This window comes from Engystomops pustulosus, chromosome 1, assembly GCF_040894005.1.
Source record: "Engystomops pustulosus chromosome 1, aEngPut4.maternal, whole genome shotgun sequence".
In the NCBI taxonomy this organism is placed as follows: domain Eukaryota; kingdom Metazoa; phylum Chordata; class Amphibia; order Anura; family Leptodactylidae; genus Engystomops; species Engystomops pustulosus.
The window spans coordinates 174,775,592-174,790,342 of NC_092411.1; the positions used below are offsets into that span (position 1 = coordinate 174,775,592).

Genomic DNA, 14,751 nt, shown 5'->3' on the forward strand with positions numbered 1-14,751 from the left:
CTCTGACAAGCGCCACTCCCTGTCCACGTGTCTAAAAATAACCTCTGACGTGTGTCAGCATCAGGGAGCTTCTAATGAAGTAAAGACGTCAACGGCTGGTGACCCGATCGCAACTTGCTATTGGACGCTGAGCGGCCTTCAGCGGATAATTAGTTAACCAATGACATCAGCCCAGTGTGCATCACTACTCGCTGTGGGCCGCCCACAATCCTAACAAGGGAACGTCTCACGTCATATTGGACCTATCAGAGCGCATCTAAGTGACATAATGTCCACAGGAACCAAATATAAGGAAGAACGGGTGGGGGCGCCGCGGCTTAAAGAGCGTTGTACGGAGAGAGCGGGGCGGTGGCCTGATCTCCCGCTTTCAGTACGTTTCCCGGTGTGACGAGCGCTGCTATCAGGGCAACAGGAGCTGCTCGTATAGTGTACGGAGTTGGAGCGCCACCGCTAACAGTCACGCGGCGCTAACTCCTGAAGTTCCCCGGGCACCGGCGGGCACCGCCTGCCCTGTGCTGTGGCATGGTGAAGGACCCGGTGCTGTAGACAAAGGCTGCCTGCCTCTTAAAGGGGAACTAACATCTGCAAAGAACAAAGAAGCATATTCCTGAAGTAACTAGGCTTGGCACGCCTACATAGAAGACGCTGCAGACCTTGCTGGACTCTCCGGACACTTCACATTAACTCTATTCCTTCTTTCTTACCAAAAAGTCGGATGGGGCTTTAACCAGGACAGTCTTATGGTATAATGGAAATACCCTTCTACCATGATGAGGTGTTGAATGTAAGTCATTCTTCAGGATTCCAGGCTTCTTCTCTTGCCACCATGATGAAAAAAGACCTTAATCTCAACCTGAGTGAGCAGGTAGCCAGCACCCTGAAGCCTCTCCGTGATGGCGATGGACTTTTGACCTCTCCCGATCTTGGACTATTGAAGCTAGCTTCTCCAGAACTTGAGAGGCTGATCATTCAGTCTAACGGCCTGGTCACTACCACTCCAACCACCAGCCAATTTATTTACCCCAAGGTGGCCAGCGAAGAACAGGAGTTTGCAGAAGGATTTGTGAAAGCACTAGAAGACCTTCACAAACAGAACCAACTTGGGGTGCCAGGTGCAATGGATTTAAGCTCTGTACCTGCTGGGCCTACTATCCAGCCTCCCCCACCATCTGATGCCCCTGTGTATGCCAATCTCAGTAGCTACTCAAGTGGGTCAATGGGCACAACTGTAAACTACAGCACTGACACTGTGCCCTTTCCACCTCCACCATCAGGCTTGCCACAGCAGCCAGTGGCCCCTCCACCTAGACTGCAGCCTCTCAAGGATGAACCTCAGATTGTGCCTGAAGTGGCAAATTTTGGCGACAGTCCCCCAATGTCTCCAATTGACATGGACACACAGGAAAGAATAAAGGCTGAAAGAAAGAGGTTAAGAAACAGGATTGCAGCATCAAAATGCAGAAAGCGAAAGTTAGAGAGAATCTCTAGATTGGAGGAAAAAGTAAAAAGCCTAAAAAACCAAAATACAGAGCTGGCATCGACTGCTAACCTGTTGAGGGAACAGGTGGCCCAGCTGAAGCAGAAGGTCATGAGTCATGTCAACAGTGGCTGCCAACTTCTTCCTCAACAGGTTCAAGCTTACTAAGTTTCTTATATCCAGTTTTGACTTTACTTTCCATGCCTACTGATGAACTTCATTCCAAGAGGATCTTACATGCCAAAGGAGGACTGCTGAGATCTATTGCCGTCTTGTAGTTATAAAAGTCATAGGCCCAACCAAAGACATTTGTGGATTGTCTCTTAGATACCAGTGTGTACCTATCAATGCTGTTTCCCTTTACGGAGATTGACATAGAAAAGCCATGTGGTTTATTGATGCCTTCGGTATTGTACCTCAACATAACATTTAGATAAAGTAAATTGTTAAAATGTTTTCAGTTTACATTATGTAAATGTTTTATGCAGTCATTTAAAGTTGTATATGTCCAGGGCAAAAGGAACTGGAAATGGACGTAGAGTGCCTGAAAGGGATACAGAGTGCTTTCTGTATGTATAGTAGGGGTTCTCTGTGCTCCTCCAGGGCCTGGGTTTATACCACATAGACGCTGTTTATACTTACAAAATGTTCTAGACAAACTTGGTGAAATACTGAAGCCAAGTGCAATTAGTGCTGGTTGCATATTTACTGCCTTAAATGTTTACAAGGTCTCTGGAGCAGGGATAAGAGGGTCCTCCTCTGCATATGTTTAGCCTCTCTCTTGCCAGAGGTGTTCTGACATTACAGGCCACTCCATTGGAGTAGTTAATAAAGTGTCTAGGTGTGCATCTAGCACACCATATTGTAAAATAATGTAAATGTAATATTTTACTGATCTTGTCTTTGTTTGAAGTGTTTTATTCATCTTGCTCTATTTATGTTATACTGGGAACAATGTTTTTAACCTTTTTTTACTATGCATTCCAGTATACCCATTACTTTAGTGTTCTTATGTACAATAAAGTATGGTCTAAATGATTGATAGTTTGATCCTTTGTCCGTTATTGTTAATTAGTTGTTTTTTATGAGGATTCTTTTTAAACAATAGTATATTTTACTGGAAATCTTCATTTGCCTGTTCTTCTTTAATACATAGTCTCTGCATTACTGTATATGTGTTATGTGGAAAAAGAATAGATATTATACACATACATATTGTACAGTACATACATAACTAGTGTGTTTACTATACACACTGTATACTGTTTCTCAAGATCTGTTCTACAATATCTGATGATGTGTTTTGTTTGGCGTACCCGTGATTATCTCTCTACTCATAAACATGAAGCTTATAATTAGTTTGAGACCTGAAATAATAGAAACTCTGTCTTTATTCACTGCTAATCCTTATTAATGCAGATTGCTGTTCTAGAAAACATGCAGTAACATAGTATATCTATATATTTATTTGTTGTAGTATTAAATAGTTAGGAAGACTTGCACCACTTTTCAATGGTTTTTTTTTTCAGTATCTGGAAAAAAGGCACAATAGCTCTTTCTCTCAGTTGAAAAACACTAGTGCCACCTATAGATAGCCACATGTCACTGTTTAGTCCTGCAAAAAACATAGTAAAAGCTAGACAGTTTTGGGGGTTTGTTGCTCCTCATACATAAATTGCAATATTTCTTTGTTAGGTACCTCTGCAGTGGCTTGCTGAAGATACAAAATCATCTGAGAAACCTGGGATTTTGTGTGTTTTATAGAAGATTTTCTTACATATGCACCACATACTTTCTCTTTCACCAACATAAATTCATAATTTGTATTGAGTTTTGGCATAACGGTCTTAACAAAGTAAATAAACAAATTTATTCTTGCACCAGCCTTCTGGTCAATGCTGCTGCAGTAGTGTTGATGTTGCTATCCTCTGACCTACCGCTATTGAACAGGTCAGCATCAGAGCCATTTACATGGGATGTGAAATTGGGACAAAACAGGTAGAATAGGGAAAACCACCCCACCTCAGGTAGGTGGTTGGTGAGATAAATGGAGACACATATGTTATGTGTTGTCTTGCTGCCCCACCTGTTTGAGAGCATGGGGCTTTATTCACACGTTTTGAACCGCAATACAGATGGAACAGGGAGGGGCTTAGCCTGATCTCATATTCATTTCAATAGAAACGCATTCGATCGGTAATGTTTCAAAGCGCAATCCAGGCATACCAGGGAGGGTCTCAGATCGATTGCCTGTGCGTTTCAATAGAAAAACGTGAACAGTAACAAGCAGCTGGATTATTTCCAATTGTTTATGGTGAAGTTAATATGTGATTGGGCTGAGATCTCCCCATGCATTCTTCCTCCCCTCCACACCATCCCCCTCCCCTGCCTGCTCCATGCACATGACAGGAAGTGTAGGAGGTAAAGGAGCTGCATTTGTGTGGGGATAGATTGGCACAGGCTGCACCTGCCCCACCCTCCCCACATACCCCAGGGCTGGCCACACTCTGTTGGCAGGGAGCCAAATAATGTAAAATAAACTATAGTATAGGTTATTGGAAGCTGTAAAAATGACATTCCTGGTTACAGATTTTCTTAATGCAACAAAAGGGGAAGTGTTTAGCTGAGAATCTATACTGAATCCGACATTCACAGTGATATACAATTACTTTACCTAGGAAAGGTCAATGTCAGTACTCACTAGTACACATGGCAATAATTGTGTTCAAATAGGTTTATTTGCTTCCACAATAGTATGTTATTGACTTTCCTCAGCAGTGTCTGAATGTCTGTGTGGACTGCTGACCGCTGCACGAACAGTGCATCAAAAGGTTACAACACTAAACTTTCAGTAGTGTTGGCATGTTGGCCGCAGCTGGAACAAAGAGGTGAAATAAACATACATATATGTACATATATTTACCAGCATTTAAAGTGCACCTGTTACCAGAAATGCATTTTTTCCTGGTGACAGGTTGCAATAGCCCAGAATATGCTGATTTTAAAAATGCATTTGTAAGCACTCTGGATCATTTCTGTACTTTATAAAACTTTATTTCCTGGCTCCTTGCCAGCAGTATGTGGTAAGTCTTGGAGGAGGGGGGGGGGGGGTGTTCAGCTGCAGCTGTGTGCTGGTGTCAGGGTCTTTTCATGCATTCTTCCTCTACTTCACAAAAATCCCCTTCCTCCACTGCCTGCTCAATACACATGACAGGGAGTGGGAGGGGATGGAGCTGTATGTGCATGGAGAAGAAGAGACCAAAACACACAGATTGCTGCAGCTACCCCCTTTCCAGGACTCACCACGTGCTGTGGCAATAAGCCAGGTAATGCAAAATAAAGTTTTATAATGTACTGAAATGATTCAGAATGCTAGCTAAGGCATTTTTAAAACCAGCACAGCATAGGCTATTGGATCCGGTCAACAGCTAAAATGTAAAACACTTAGACAACTTATAACTTTTTCCAGATCTACATCCTCTTATTCCTTATCAAGATCTTTTTTTATTAGTGAAGAGCACATTTCGTATAAACCACAAGTTTCAGACATCTGGTCATTTATGTATTGAAAAGTTTGCTTAATTTTTCCATTTTGTGTTTTTTTTAATGTATATTTTTGTTACAATATTTTTTTTTCAGAGAGCACACTGAACAATTAATTTTTTGGTTCACACTGTATTTGGCATTTAGGTTAGATAAAGATTGACCAGAGGTCTTCTGTGTATGAATGAATGTAAGTTTATAACATATGATAGTATTGCTCTGCACACCACTGTACAGCTACAAAGCATTCCTTACCTGTAGAAATACTTAAAGGGTCCTCCATATAAGCAATTTTAGAGGAGGCAGTATATTCATGCCATAGCGTTTGTGATGAGGACTTGCAGATGTAAATGTATCTGTAACATTTGTATACAAACTGCATCAGAAGCACCTTTGAGGATGATGGCCACCATTATTATTAATTTATTAACTTCTAATCTCCATATAATATCACAGAGACAGGGGGTATGTCAAGTCAAGAATTGGGTAAAATCATAATCATAAACCAGTATAAATCAAAGACATAGCTCTGACTCCTGATCAGATGAGAAACCTCAAATGTGATGGAAATTAAATGTTTGAACTGGAAAACTGGAAGAACCATGTTCCACTAATACACTTTCTTATGGTTATACACTATTATGTATTACATGTACCACATCCACGCTATATTTTACATATGGGTTTTTCCCATAGATTTTTTTTACATTGCTGCAATGGCTTTATTTTATACAGAACAAATTACAGCTAAAGAAAGAAAAAAGAAACCTTGAATAGGGATATATATATATATATATATATATATATATATATATATATATATATATATACACAACATGTGATGGTTAAAAAAAAAGATGCAGCAGGAGTAGTAGTGCAGATTTGCTGCCCTCTTATGGACTATGCAGGGACAGGGAGGATGGTTAAAATTGATGGGTAGAGGGATGGCCCCAAATATAGGACCATTCTGGGAGAAAACCTAGTGGAGTCTGCAAAAGACCCGAGACAATGATCCCAAACATAAAGCAAAATCTACAATTTAATGATTCACAAATAAAGTTATCCTGGTGCTAGAATGGCCAAGTCAAAGTATAGACCTGAATCTGATCGAGAATCTTTGGAAAGCTAAAAACTGCTGTTCACAAACGCTCTCCATCCAACTTCCCTGAGCTCGAGCTGTTTTCCTGCAAAAGGTGGTGCTACAAAGTATTAACTTAAAGGGGTTTTACCACAAAAGAAAATTCTCACATTTCAATTCCCTAGTGATGTTTATACAATAAAGATCATTTTGATCCCCTTACTTTACAACTGTGCTCAGTTTTATTGCTGTATTAGCTCCTATCACTCAGTGATGGTCAGTGCAAAATCCCAGGGTGTAGGCGGGGACTCTCTAAGCAGACACAATGGAGCACATTTACTTACCCGGTCCTGTCGTGATCACCGATACAGACTGTACAACGAGGAAGAAGTTCAGCGCGATTCACTAAGATCGTGCACCCGATATACTGCATGTGTTGCTTCCCTGCTGAGGTCCGCCGGAAGTTCACCTTCTTCTTGCCGGTGTATGTGAGTGCATGTCTTGTGACACAATTAGAATTTTAAATCCTGCGCTTAGTCCGCATCAGTCCAGTTGTCCGACGGCCACACCCCCTGATTTGTGTCATATAAAAGTCGGTGAAAATCCGATTGCATGCGCCAAAAACCACTGTTAAATGCGGCGCAAATAGTCGGGAAACCCGACGGAAATGCTGTCCTCGGACCCTTAGTAAATGTGCCCCATTATGGTCCATCTAGTTCTATGGGATGACAATGTGGTTAGATTATCAGGGTACAGGTGTATATGCACTTTCATCTGGCTTCTGATATTGTAGAGAGATGAGACGGATCAGAGATGCATGAGATGATTACACAGAGGCTGACATACTTTTACACACTCTTCTACATCTCACAGATATGTGCCTGCCTCCCCCTTCCCCCAGATGACTTATCTCCTTGTAGTTTGTTGCCTCTCTCTCTCTGCTCACGATCTGCTGGCAGGAAGTGATGAGTGTCTCTGAGCTCCATGCAGGGGACATGACTACAGGCTCAGAGCAGAGACGCAGAATCTCAGCAAGCACGGCTGCCATACACAAATCCAAGATGGAGGCCTGACCCTTAAGTCAGAAGTTACAGGGTTGTGTCTAGGTGCAACTGAAATTGTTTACAGCAGGACTGATAGAGACAGGTTGGACTTATATCTGTGAAATGCTGTATTTTTGTTAATAACAGTGAATTAGAGAAGGTGTTATTTTGTAATCCTGAGTACATATAAGAAGTTTGTCTTCATGGGAATACCCTTTTAAGGGGGCCGAATAATATTGCACGAACCACTTTTCATTTATTTTTTTACAAAAGTTTAAAATTAAATTAATTCATTTCGTTCCACTTGTTGATTCTTCACCAAAAAATTACAATTTTATTTCTTTTTGTTTGAAGTCTGAAATGTGGGAAAAGATATAAAAGTTCAAGAGGGCCGAATACTTTTGCAAGGCACTGTATCTATATATCTTCTATCTACCTGTCTATCTCCTATCTACGGTATCTATCCATCTACCTATCAATCTTCTATCTCTCATATCTATCTATCTATCTATCTATCTATCTATCTATCTATCTATCTATCTATCTATCTATCTATCTTTTATAATCTATCCATCTATAATATACTTTATATTTATGCATCTATAAATATTTCTATCATCTATAAATCTATATAATTTTCATATCTTGTATAATTAATCTATCTTTCATCTGTCGCTTATAACATTCTCCTACACTCTCATATTACTGATTGTAGTTTACAAACAGTAGTATGGTAAGGCAAAGTGTTATTGTTGTACAGTGCAAAAGGAGCCTCTTACTGAATGTGACTGTTCATAAAATAGTTTTATTTTGGGACCCCCCAATAATAATAATTCCTTTATTTATATAGTGCACACAGATTATGCAGCGCTACACAGAGCTTGCCGAATCATATAAAAACAGCCCTCATCACAGTACCAAGTATTCTGACTTAGATCGGCTATCTTTTATTTTTGTTAGACATAAAGGGGCACATTTACTTACCTGTCTGGAGGAGTTCACAGAAAGTGCATTGTCTGCCCAATATCCTGCATGTGTCGCTTCCCCGCTCAGGTCCGCCGGAGTTCACCTTCTTCTTCCTGGTGCATGTAAGTGTTTGATCTTGCGACACAATTTGAAAGTTAAATCCCGCCCTGAGTCCGAATCCGTAGCTTTGCCTCAATCCGATCATCTGCGACACAATCAATCCCCTACTAAATACCTGTCAAAGCCGTGCAAAACCCTAAAATGACAGAAAGTCCAAAGAAAGTGCTTCCGCGGACCCTTAGTAAATAAGCCCCAATAAATTATTGTTAAAAGTCCCTATCAGTAACAGAATCCAAATTAGATAAAAGCTGCAAAAGAAAAGCCCTCATTTAGTCTCAGTGGGCATAAACTCTTAAGGCAGTATATCCACCTCTCTTCAGGTTGAAGAAGTTGGTAGTCTATGTTTCCTTTTCTAGGACCCATTTTAAGGGCATCAATATCCCAGAAGGTGTTCCATGTCTTGGTTATATTTTAAATGTACGTGTTTTGCCAGGGATGTGTCTTTCCCTGTTTTTACAGAACTCAATTGTGCTGATATCCTCCCTCTATATTTTTAGATAAAAGAATTTGTTCCACAGAGGAATGATCCCTCTGGGGTACTTTGAAGTCATGCGCTTCCACAGGACACTTTGTCTGTCAAAAGACTATGCAAATTTGGTGTTAGAAGGATATCCCTACTTTCATTCTAAGCTCTTGCATAGAGCCCGTGAAGTCTTTTTAATATGCTCTTTCAAATAACCTTTCGAATACATCCATACATTCTTTTTCAAAGTCTGTTTCATTTGAGCAATTTCTATTGGCTCTCTGGTACAGGCTCACTGGAATCCCCTGGGGTGATAACTGTTTTAATTTAAAAGATTGTTTGTGGACAATTTCTTACAATAGTGGTGTGTATATGACCTAGGTTATCTTAAGAGATCCAAAAAGTTTATCATGTTTTTTGAATTTCAATTTGTAAATTTTAATGCCAATATCATTTGAATTAAGAACAGAAGAAAATTTGTCAAAGGTGTGTGGGCTTCCTGGAGGACCAGTACATCATCTATAAATCTTCTCCAAAATAAAATGTGCCCAGTGTACCCAACATATTGACAAGGGGCCAACAGTAAATCTGACATGTCACTAGACATCCACACGAGAGATATCCAATCATAGGCTTCAGATATGGTACCATCTGTTCAGTACTTTATGTGATGGTGTGTTATAGCGTCCTACGATTGGTGAACATTCATACACCCCTCTGTAATGACCTCACAATGGGAAGTCACCACAATCTTACGGCTCCCGGTACAGCCCTAACACCCCTCGAGGACAGTGTGAGTTGCCGGAATATGTCACAGGGGCTGTCTTCGCTTGTCTATTTTTTGCAGTTGAACTGCAGCAGCTGCATTAAGATAAGGTTAATAAAGTTGCATTAGTTGTAACTGAGTGCTTTGAGGGAAGGGGAGTGTGATGACCAGATAGACTAATAAAAAAGACATAGGAACTATCCACATTTGTTCCTTATACTGTCTCTAAATCAAAGAGCATCAATCTCTCTATAACTGACTAGGGACTCTAACCCTGGATCGCATTACCCCGTAATCCATGAGAGGGCAGCAAATAATAACTAGAACTACTACTCCTGCTGCATCTTTTATCATGTGTATATAGATCCCACCTGACACCATAATGTTATAGAATTTCACATGTTGGCAAGAATTTAATGAACTCTAAATTGTGTTCACTATTCCCTATACAGTGGGTACGGAAAGAATTCCCCTTTAAATTATTGTAGCTTATTGGTAAGATCAAAAAAGTTCTTTTTTTCTGCTCATTAGTGTAGACTCTGCCCCCCATCTTGACCCCATCTTTTATTAAACAAGGGAAATTACATGGTCATAAGTATTCAGACCCTTTGCTCAGTATTGAGTAGAAGCACCCTTTTGAGGTAGTACAGCCTTCTCAGGAATGATGCTGATAGGGATTTTTATGCAGGGCCCCAACAGCCCTCTTGACTTTTGTAAGGTGTGTCCTAATTAACCCTTTGAGGGAGGATGAGATAGCTACCGGCAGCGAGAGGACAGTTCGGTCTTCCGATGCATTCAAATCACACTGTTTATTTCAAAAAACCCCAGCTGTATTTTAATACAGAGAAATCAGCATTTTGGGTGTTGTATGAAAGGAGATAAGGCACTTAGATTCTATTGGACATCAGCACATAACATAAAAGTTAATTAATTGTGCTCAGTTCTCAGAGACCTTGTACACAGATATTGTTTATACTAATTTGCTGAGAAGAATAAGATTAGTGGACTCCAGGATCATAATATAATCAAGGACAGACTGGCTTCTCATTAAATGTCAAAGGGTATTAGCTGACAGGTGAGCAAACAGGTTACATAAAATGAAGTTTGAATCATGACATTAACTTGACAATGGTCAGGGAACATGGCCGCTGTTTCTAAGATGGCGGACAGTAGTCAAGATGGCGTCCGAAACCAGTGCGATCTCCTTAACAGATGCAACAAGTTGTTAACACCTGGATTTGGAGATCCTTTCCAGTTCCCTCAGGTTGGATGATAAAAGTTGGTGGACAACCATTCATAAATCTTTCCAGAGATGCTCAATTGGGTTTAGGTCAGGGCTCTGGCTGGGCCAGTATAAAATGGGTCACAGAGTTGTTCATAAGCCACTGCTTTGTTATGTTAGCTGTGTGTTTAGGGTCATTGTCTTGCTGGAAGTCAAACTTTCAAGAAGTCAACCATCAAGAGTACTTTGGAAACGGTTTTTATCCATCATATCTTTGTACTTGGATCTGTATCTGTGCTCCTGGATCTGTATCTGTGTATCTGTGCTCCTTCTTCTTACCAAGGCTATTCTGGTTGGTATCAGGCTTCAGCCTTGATATTCTTCTCCGCAGGACGGAAATGGAGCAACAGGTTGAAGCGTGAAAAGTAAAGCGAGCAACGGGCTTGCCTGGGATTAAGGCGCTGGGCTGTCTGGAGATACAGGAGGTTCTTATTGTCTGTATATACAAAAACCGGATGGTGAGCTCCTTCCAGTAAATGCCGCCATTCTTCCAGAGCAAGTTTAATGGCCAATTGTTCTTTTTCGCCTATGGAGTAATTCTTCTATTTGGGAGAAAAAAGTCCTAGAGAAAAAAATGCAAGTGAGAGTACTGCCTTTATGAGCTTCATGATCAATGGCAGGGGGAAGCGTTTCTTAACCATGACCTTGTTAAGCCCGCGATAGTCAATGCAAGGACGGAGAGAGCCATACTTCTTGGTCACAAAAAAAAAACCTGTGCCAGCCGGAGAGGAGGATTTGCGTATAAAGCCTCTCTGCAGGTTCTCTTTAATATACTCTGACATAGCAGCAGTCTTTGGAACTGAGAGATGATTCACATGACCTCAGGGAGGAGAGGCACCAGGCAAGAGATCCACAGGGCAGTCGTAGGGACGGTGGCAAAGTCTCTGTTTGTTTTTTGGAAAAAACATTGGCAAAGTCCTGGTAACAAGTAGGTAGCCCTCCAAGGACTTAGAGCAGGCCAAGACAGGTAGAGGCACCACCAGGCAGCAAAGGAATGAAGGAACTCCCCCGTCTTCCAGTTAAGTACCGGTCCATGGAGTTGCAGCCACAGGAGACCCAGCAGGAGAGATGTGGTGGAGCATGGCAGCACGTAAAAGGACAGTCTTTCCTTATGAAGAGCTTCTGCTTGCAGAGAGAGAGGTTCAGTATGGAACCGGACCGGATCGGAAAGAATTTGTCCGCTGACTGAGGAGATGATGAAAGGCTTCTCAAGAGGAACCACCGGGATGTGATGCTCGGAGACCAGAATGGCATCCACAAAGTTCCCCGCAGAACCGGTGTCCAAGAAAGCAGAAACTTGAATCAGATTACGGATGCCAAAGCTGAGGAGCACAGGAATAGACAGGCATGGAGAAGCTTGGCTCACACCTGGGGATGCTTCTCCCAAGAACCCTAGGTGCTGGTGTTTCCCGGACGTTAAGGGCGGACCGTACAAGCCCCAATGAAGTGATTTGGACTGTCACAGTAAAGGCAAAGATTCTCCTGGAATGCTCCTGGAAGGAGAGTCAAGCTCTGCCCACCTGAATAGGCTTTGGCACGGGCGGAGGATGGTCTTTAGAAGGTGGGTGCCAAGCAAGGTAGACATTGAACCTGGGCTTGTGGATGGTCGTGACATAACTCCTCAGCGCGCTCCATAAACCGCACATCAATCCGAGTGGCTAGTGTGATTAGACCACTCAAAGTAGACGGCAGGTCACGGGTGGCCAAAGCATCCTTTTTAAAGGTCGCAGACAAGGCTGCATTATTCCAGGTGAGTTCAGAGGCCAGGGTACGGAACTGAACAGCATACTCTCCCATGGACGAGTCTCCTTGGTTCAGCAGTGCAGTCTCAGCTGAGGAGGCTCGAGCAGGTTCTTCAAACACTGACCGGAATTCCGCTAGGAATGCAGTGTGAGTAGCCGTGACAAGATCGCCTCTGTCCCATAGAGGGGTAGCCTAGGCCAGTGCTTTCCCGGAGAGGAGGCTGATAATGAATGCCACTTTGGAGCATTCAGTGACTAACTGAGATAAGTTCAATGAGCAAGGAGTAATAAAGCCCCTTCACAGCTTGGGGTCCCCATCATACTTGGTGGGCATAGATAGTCTTAGCCTTAGTTCAGCAGCAGGAGTAGTCGTAGGAGTCTGATGCTGATGCTAAGTGGCAAGCAACTGTTGCAGCAAGGCAGTGACTTGTCCAAGCTGTTATCCATCAGCCAGTTTCGGTAGCAGAACCTTGGGGGGGGGGGGGTCCATGGCTGGATCTTACTGTGAGGCTTCTGGGGTAGTCAACCCCCTGGACCACCGCAGATGATGACAAAAGCTGACACCTGGGACCGGAATCTATGTGGCACACAGTCTTCACGTGAGCTCGCTGCAAAGCAGGATGGTTTTGCTGCGGCGTGGTGCCACCAGGTCATTCCGCAGGTGCAGCTTCCAAAGTCGAGGTACAGGAACAAAAACCAGGCTCGAGGTCGGGGAAAGGCCGCATGCACAGGCCAGCCGGGATGGGAAAGGTCAGTGAGCTCAGGACAGGGTGATGCCACAGAGAGGGGCATGGGTGTGCCTGTGATCTGATTTGTGGACCGCAGGGGAACCTGTGACAGATGGCCAAGTCAAGGAAGAGTTGTACACATCACAAACTTTTTCCATTTATTATGGATTATGGAGGCCACTGGGCTCTTAGGAATCTTGAGTGCTGCAGAAATTCTTTTGTAACCTTGACTAGATTTGTGCCTTGCCACAATTCTGTCTCTGAGTTCCTTGGGCAGTTTCTTAGCCCTCATAATTCTCATGTGCTCTGACATGCACTGTGAGGTCTTATAAAGACAGGTGTTTTAATGACCATGTGGTATTTCAGTTTCTTGTTTAATAAATTAACAAAAATATCTACATTCCTTTTTTTCTCTGTCAAGATGCAGTGCAAAGTGTTCATTATTGAGCAAAAAAAGAACTTTTTGATCTTACCAATTGGCTGCAATAAAACAAAGAGTGAAAAATTTTAAGGAGTCTTAATACTTTCCGTACCTATTGTTTCTATGTGTATGTCTATTTATCTATATGTTTGTCTAGCTTTTCATCTGTATGTTTGTCTATTTATGTATCCATTTTTGTATCTATGTACCTCACATATTACTTCACATATTTTCATTTCAATTCAAAAAAGCTTTATTGGCTGGACCAAATAAAAGTTAGCATTGCCAAAGCATTTACAAAATATGGGATTGTGGGGGATGGGGTGGGGTGCAGGGTGATGGGGAGATGAAAGGGAACATGGAGTGCAGTTGGTTATAATAGTCCATGGTGTATCACATGTCTCTCAGCCAGGACCGGCGCCAGCACTGTGCATAACTGGGCAAGTGTCGGGGCCCTGAGCTTCTGGGGGGGCCCACACAAGGCTGTACATAAGGAAACCATGGGGGTGATGGGGGCTTTATTTTACATGACCATGAGGGACTGTTTGGGTTGATAAATTAGGGAATATGTCACGGGTGCCCCTGCGATCCATCTCACGGATCACGGGCACACCCGTGCCCCTCTCCGTCACGCTGCCCTGGCCCGAACTCAACTCTCCACGCCCCTGCTCCTGTCCGGCCTAGGCCGCACGTGGGTTGGCTCTCGGAGATTTAAAGGGCCAACGCATCACTGATTGGTGCTGGTACTTCCGGGTTTCCTTTAAAGGCTGGCTGTGCTGGAGGCAGAGGATCGGAGGAATGTGAACGAACTGCAAAATACATTGAAATCACTATTACACTGCAAGATGCAGATATCATTAGAAAAATATATCCAACAAAAATTGATACCGAGGGGTCCTAGGATAAAAATGTTCCCATCATTCCCGGTGGAAGATGAGGTGTTCAGATCTCAATGGGAGGAAGCCTGCTCGACTTGTTCATTTAAATTAATGGGCCTCCGTATTGAACATAATCAGCATACTCTGACAGAGATCGAAGAAGAAGTGGAACAGATAAAGCCAAAACTGCTGGCTGATCTATCAGAGGACAATTTAGATGTGTTTAACTCATCCATGGATACAG

The 14,751-nt window shown here is 42.5% G+C and overlaps 1 protein-coding gene across 1 annotated transcript; it reads left to right on the top strand.

Annotated features, from left to right (window-relative positions):
- The first annotated feature begins 205 nt into the window (after positions 1-205).
- Positions 206-2,517, top strand: JUND (JunD proto-oncogene, AP-1 transcription factor subunit). Its single transcript, XM_072113908.1, has one exon. The coding sequence runs from the start codon at positions 749-751 to the stop codon at positions 1,643-1,645; it is 897 nt and encodes a 298-aa protein (XP_071970009.1). The 5' UTR covers positions 206-748; the 3' UTR covers positions 1,646-2,517.
- Positions 2,518-14,751: the final 12,234 nt, after the last annotated feature.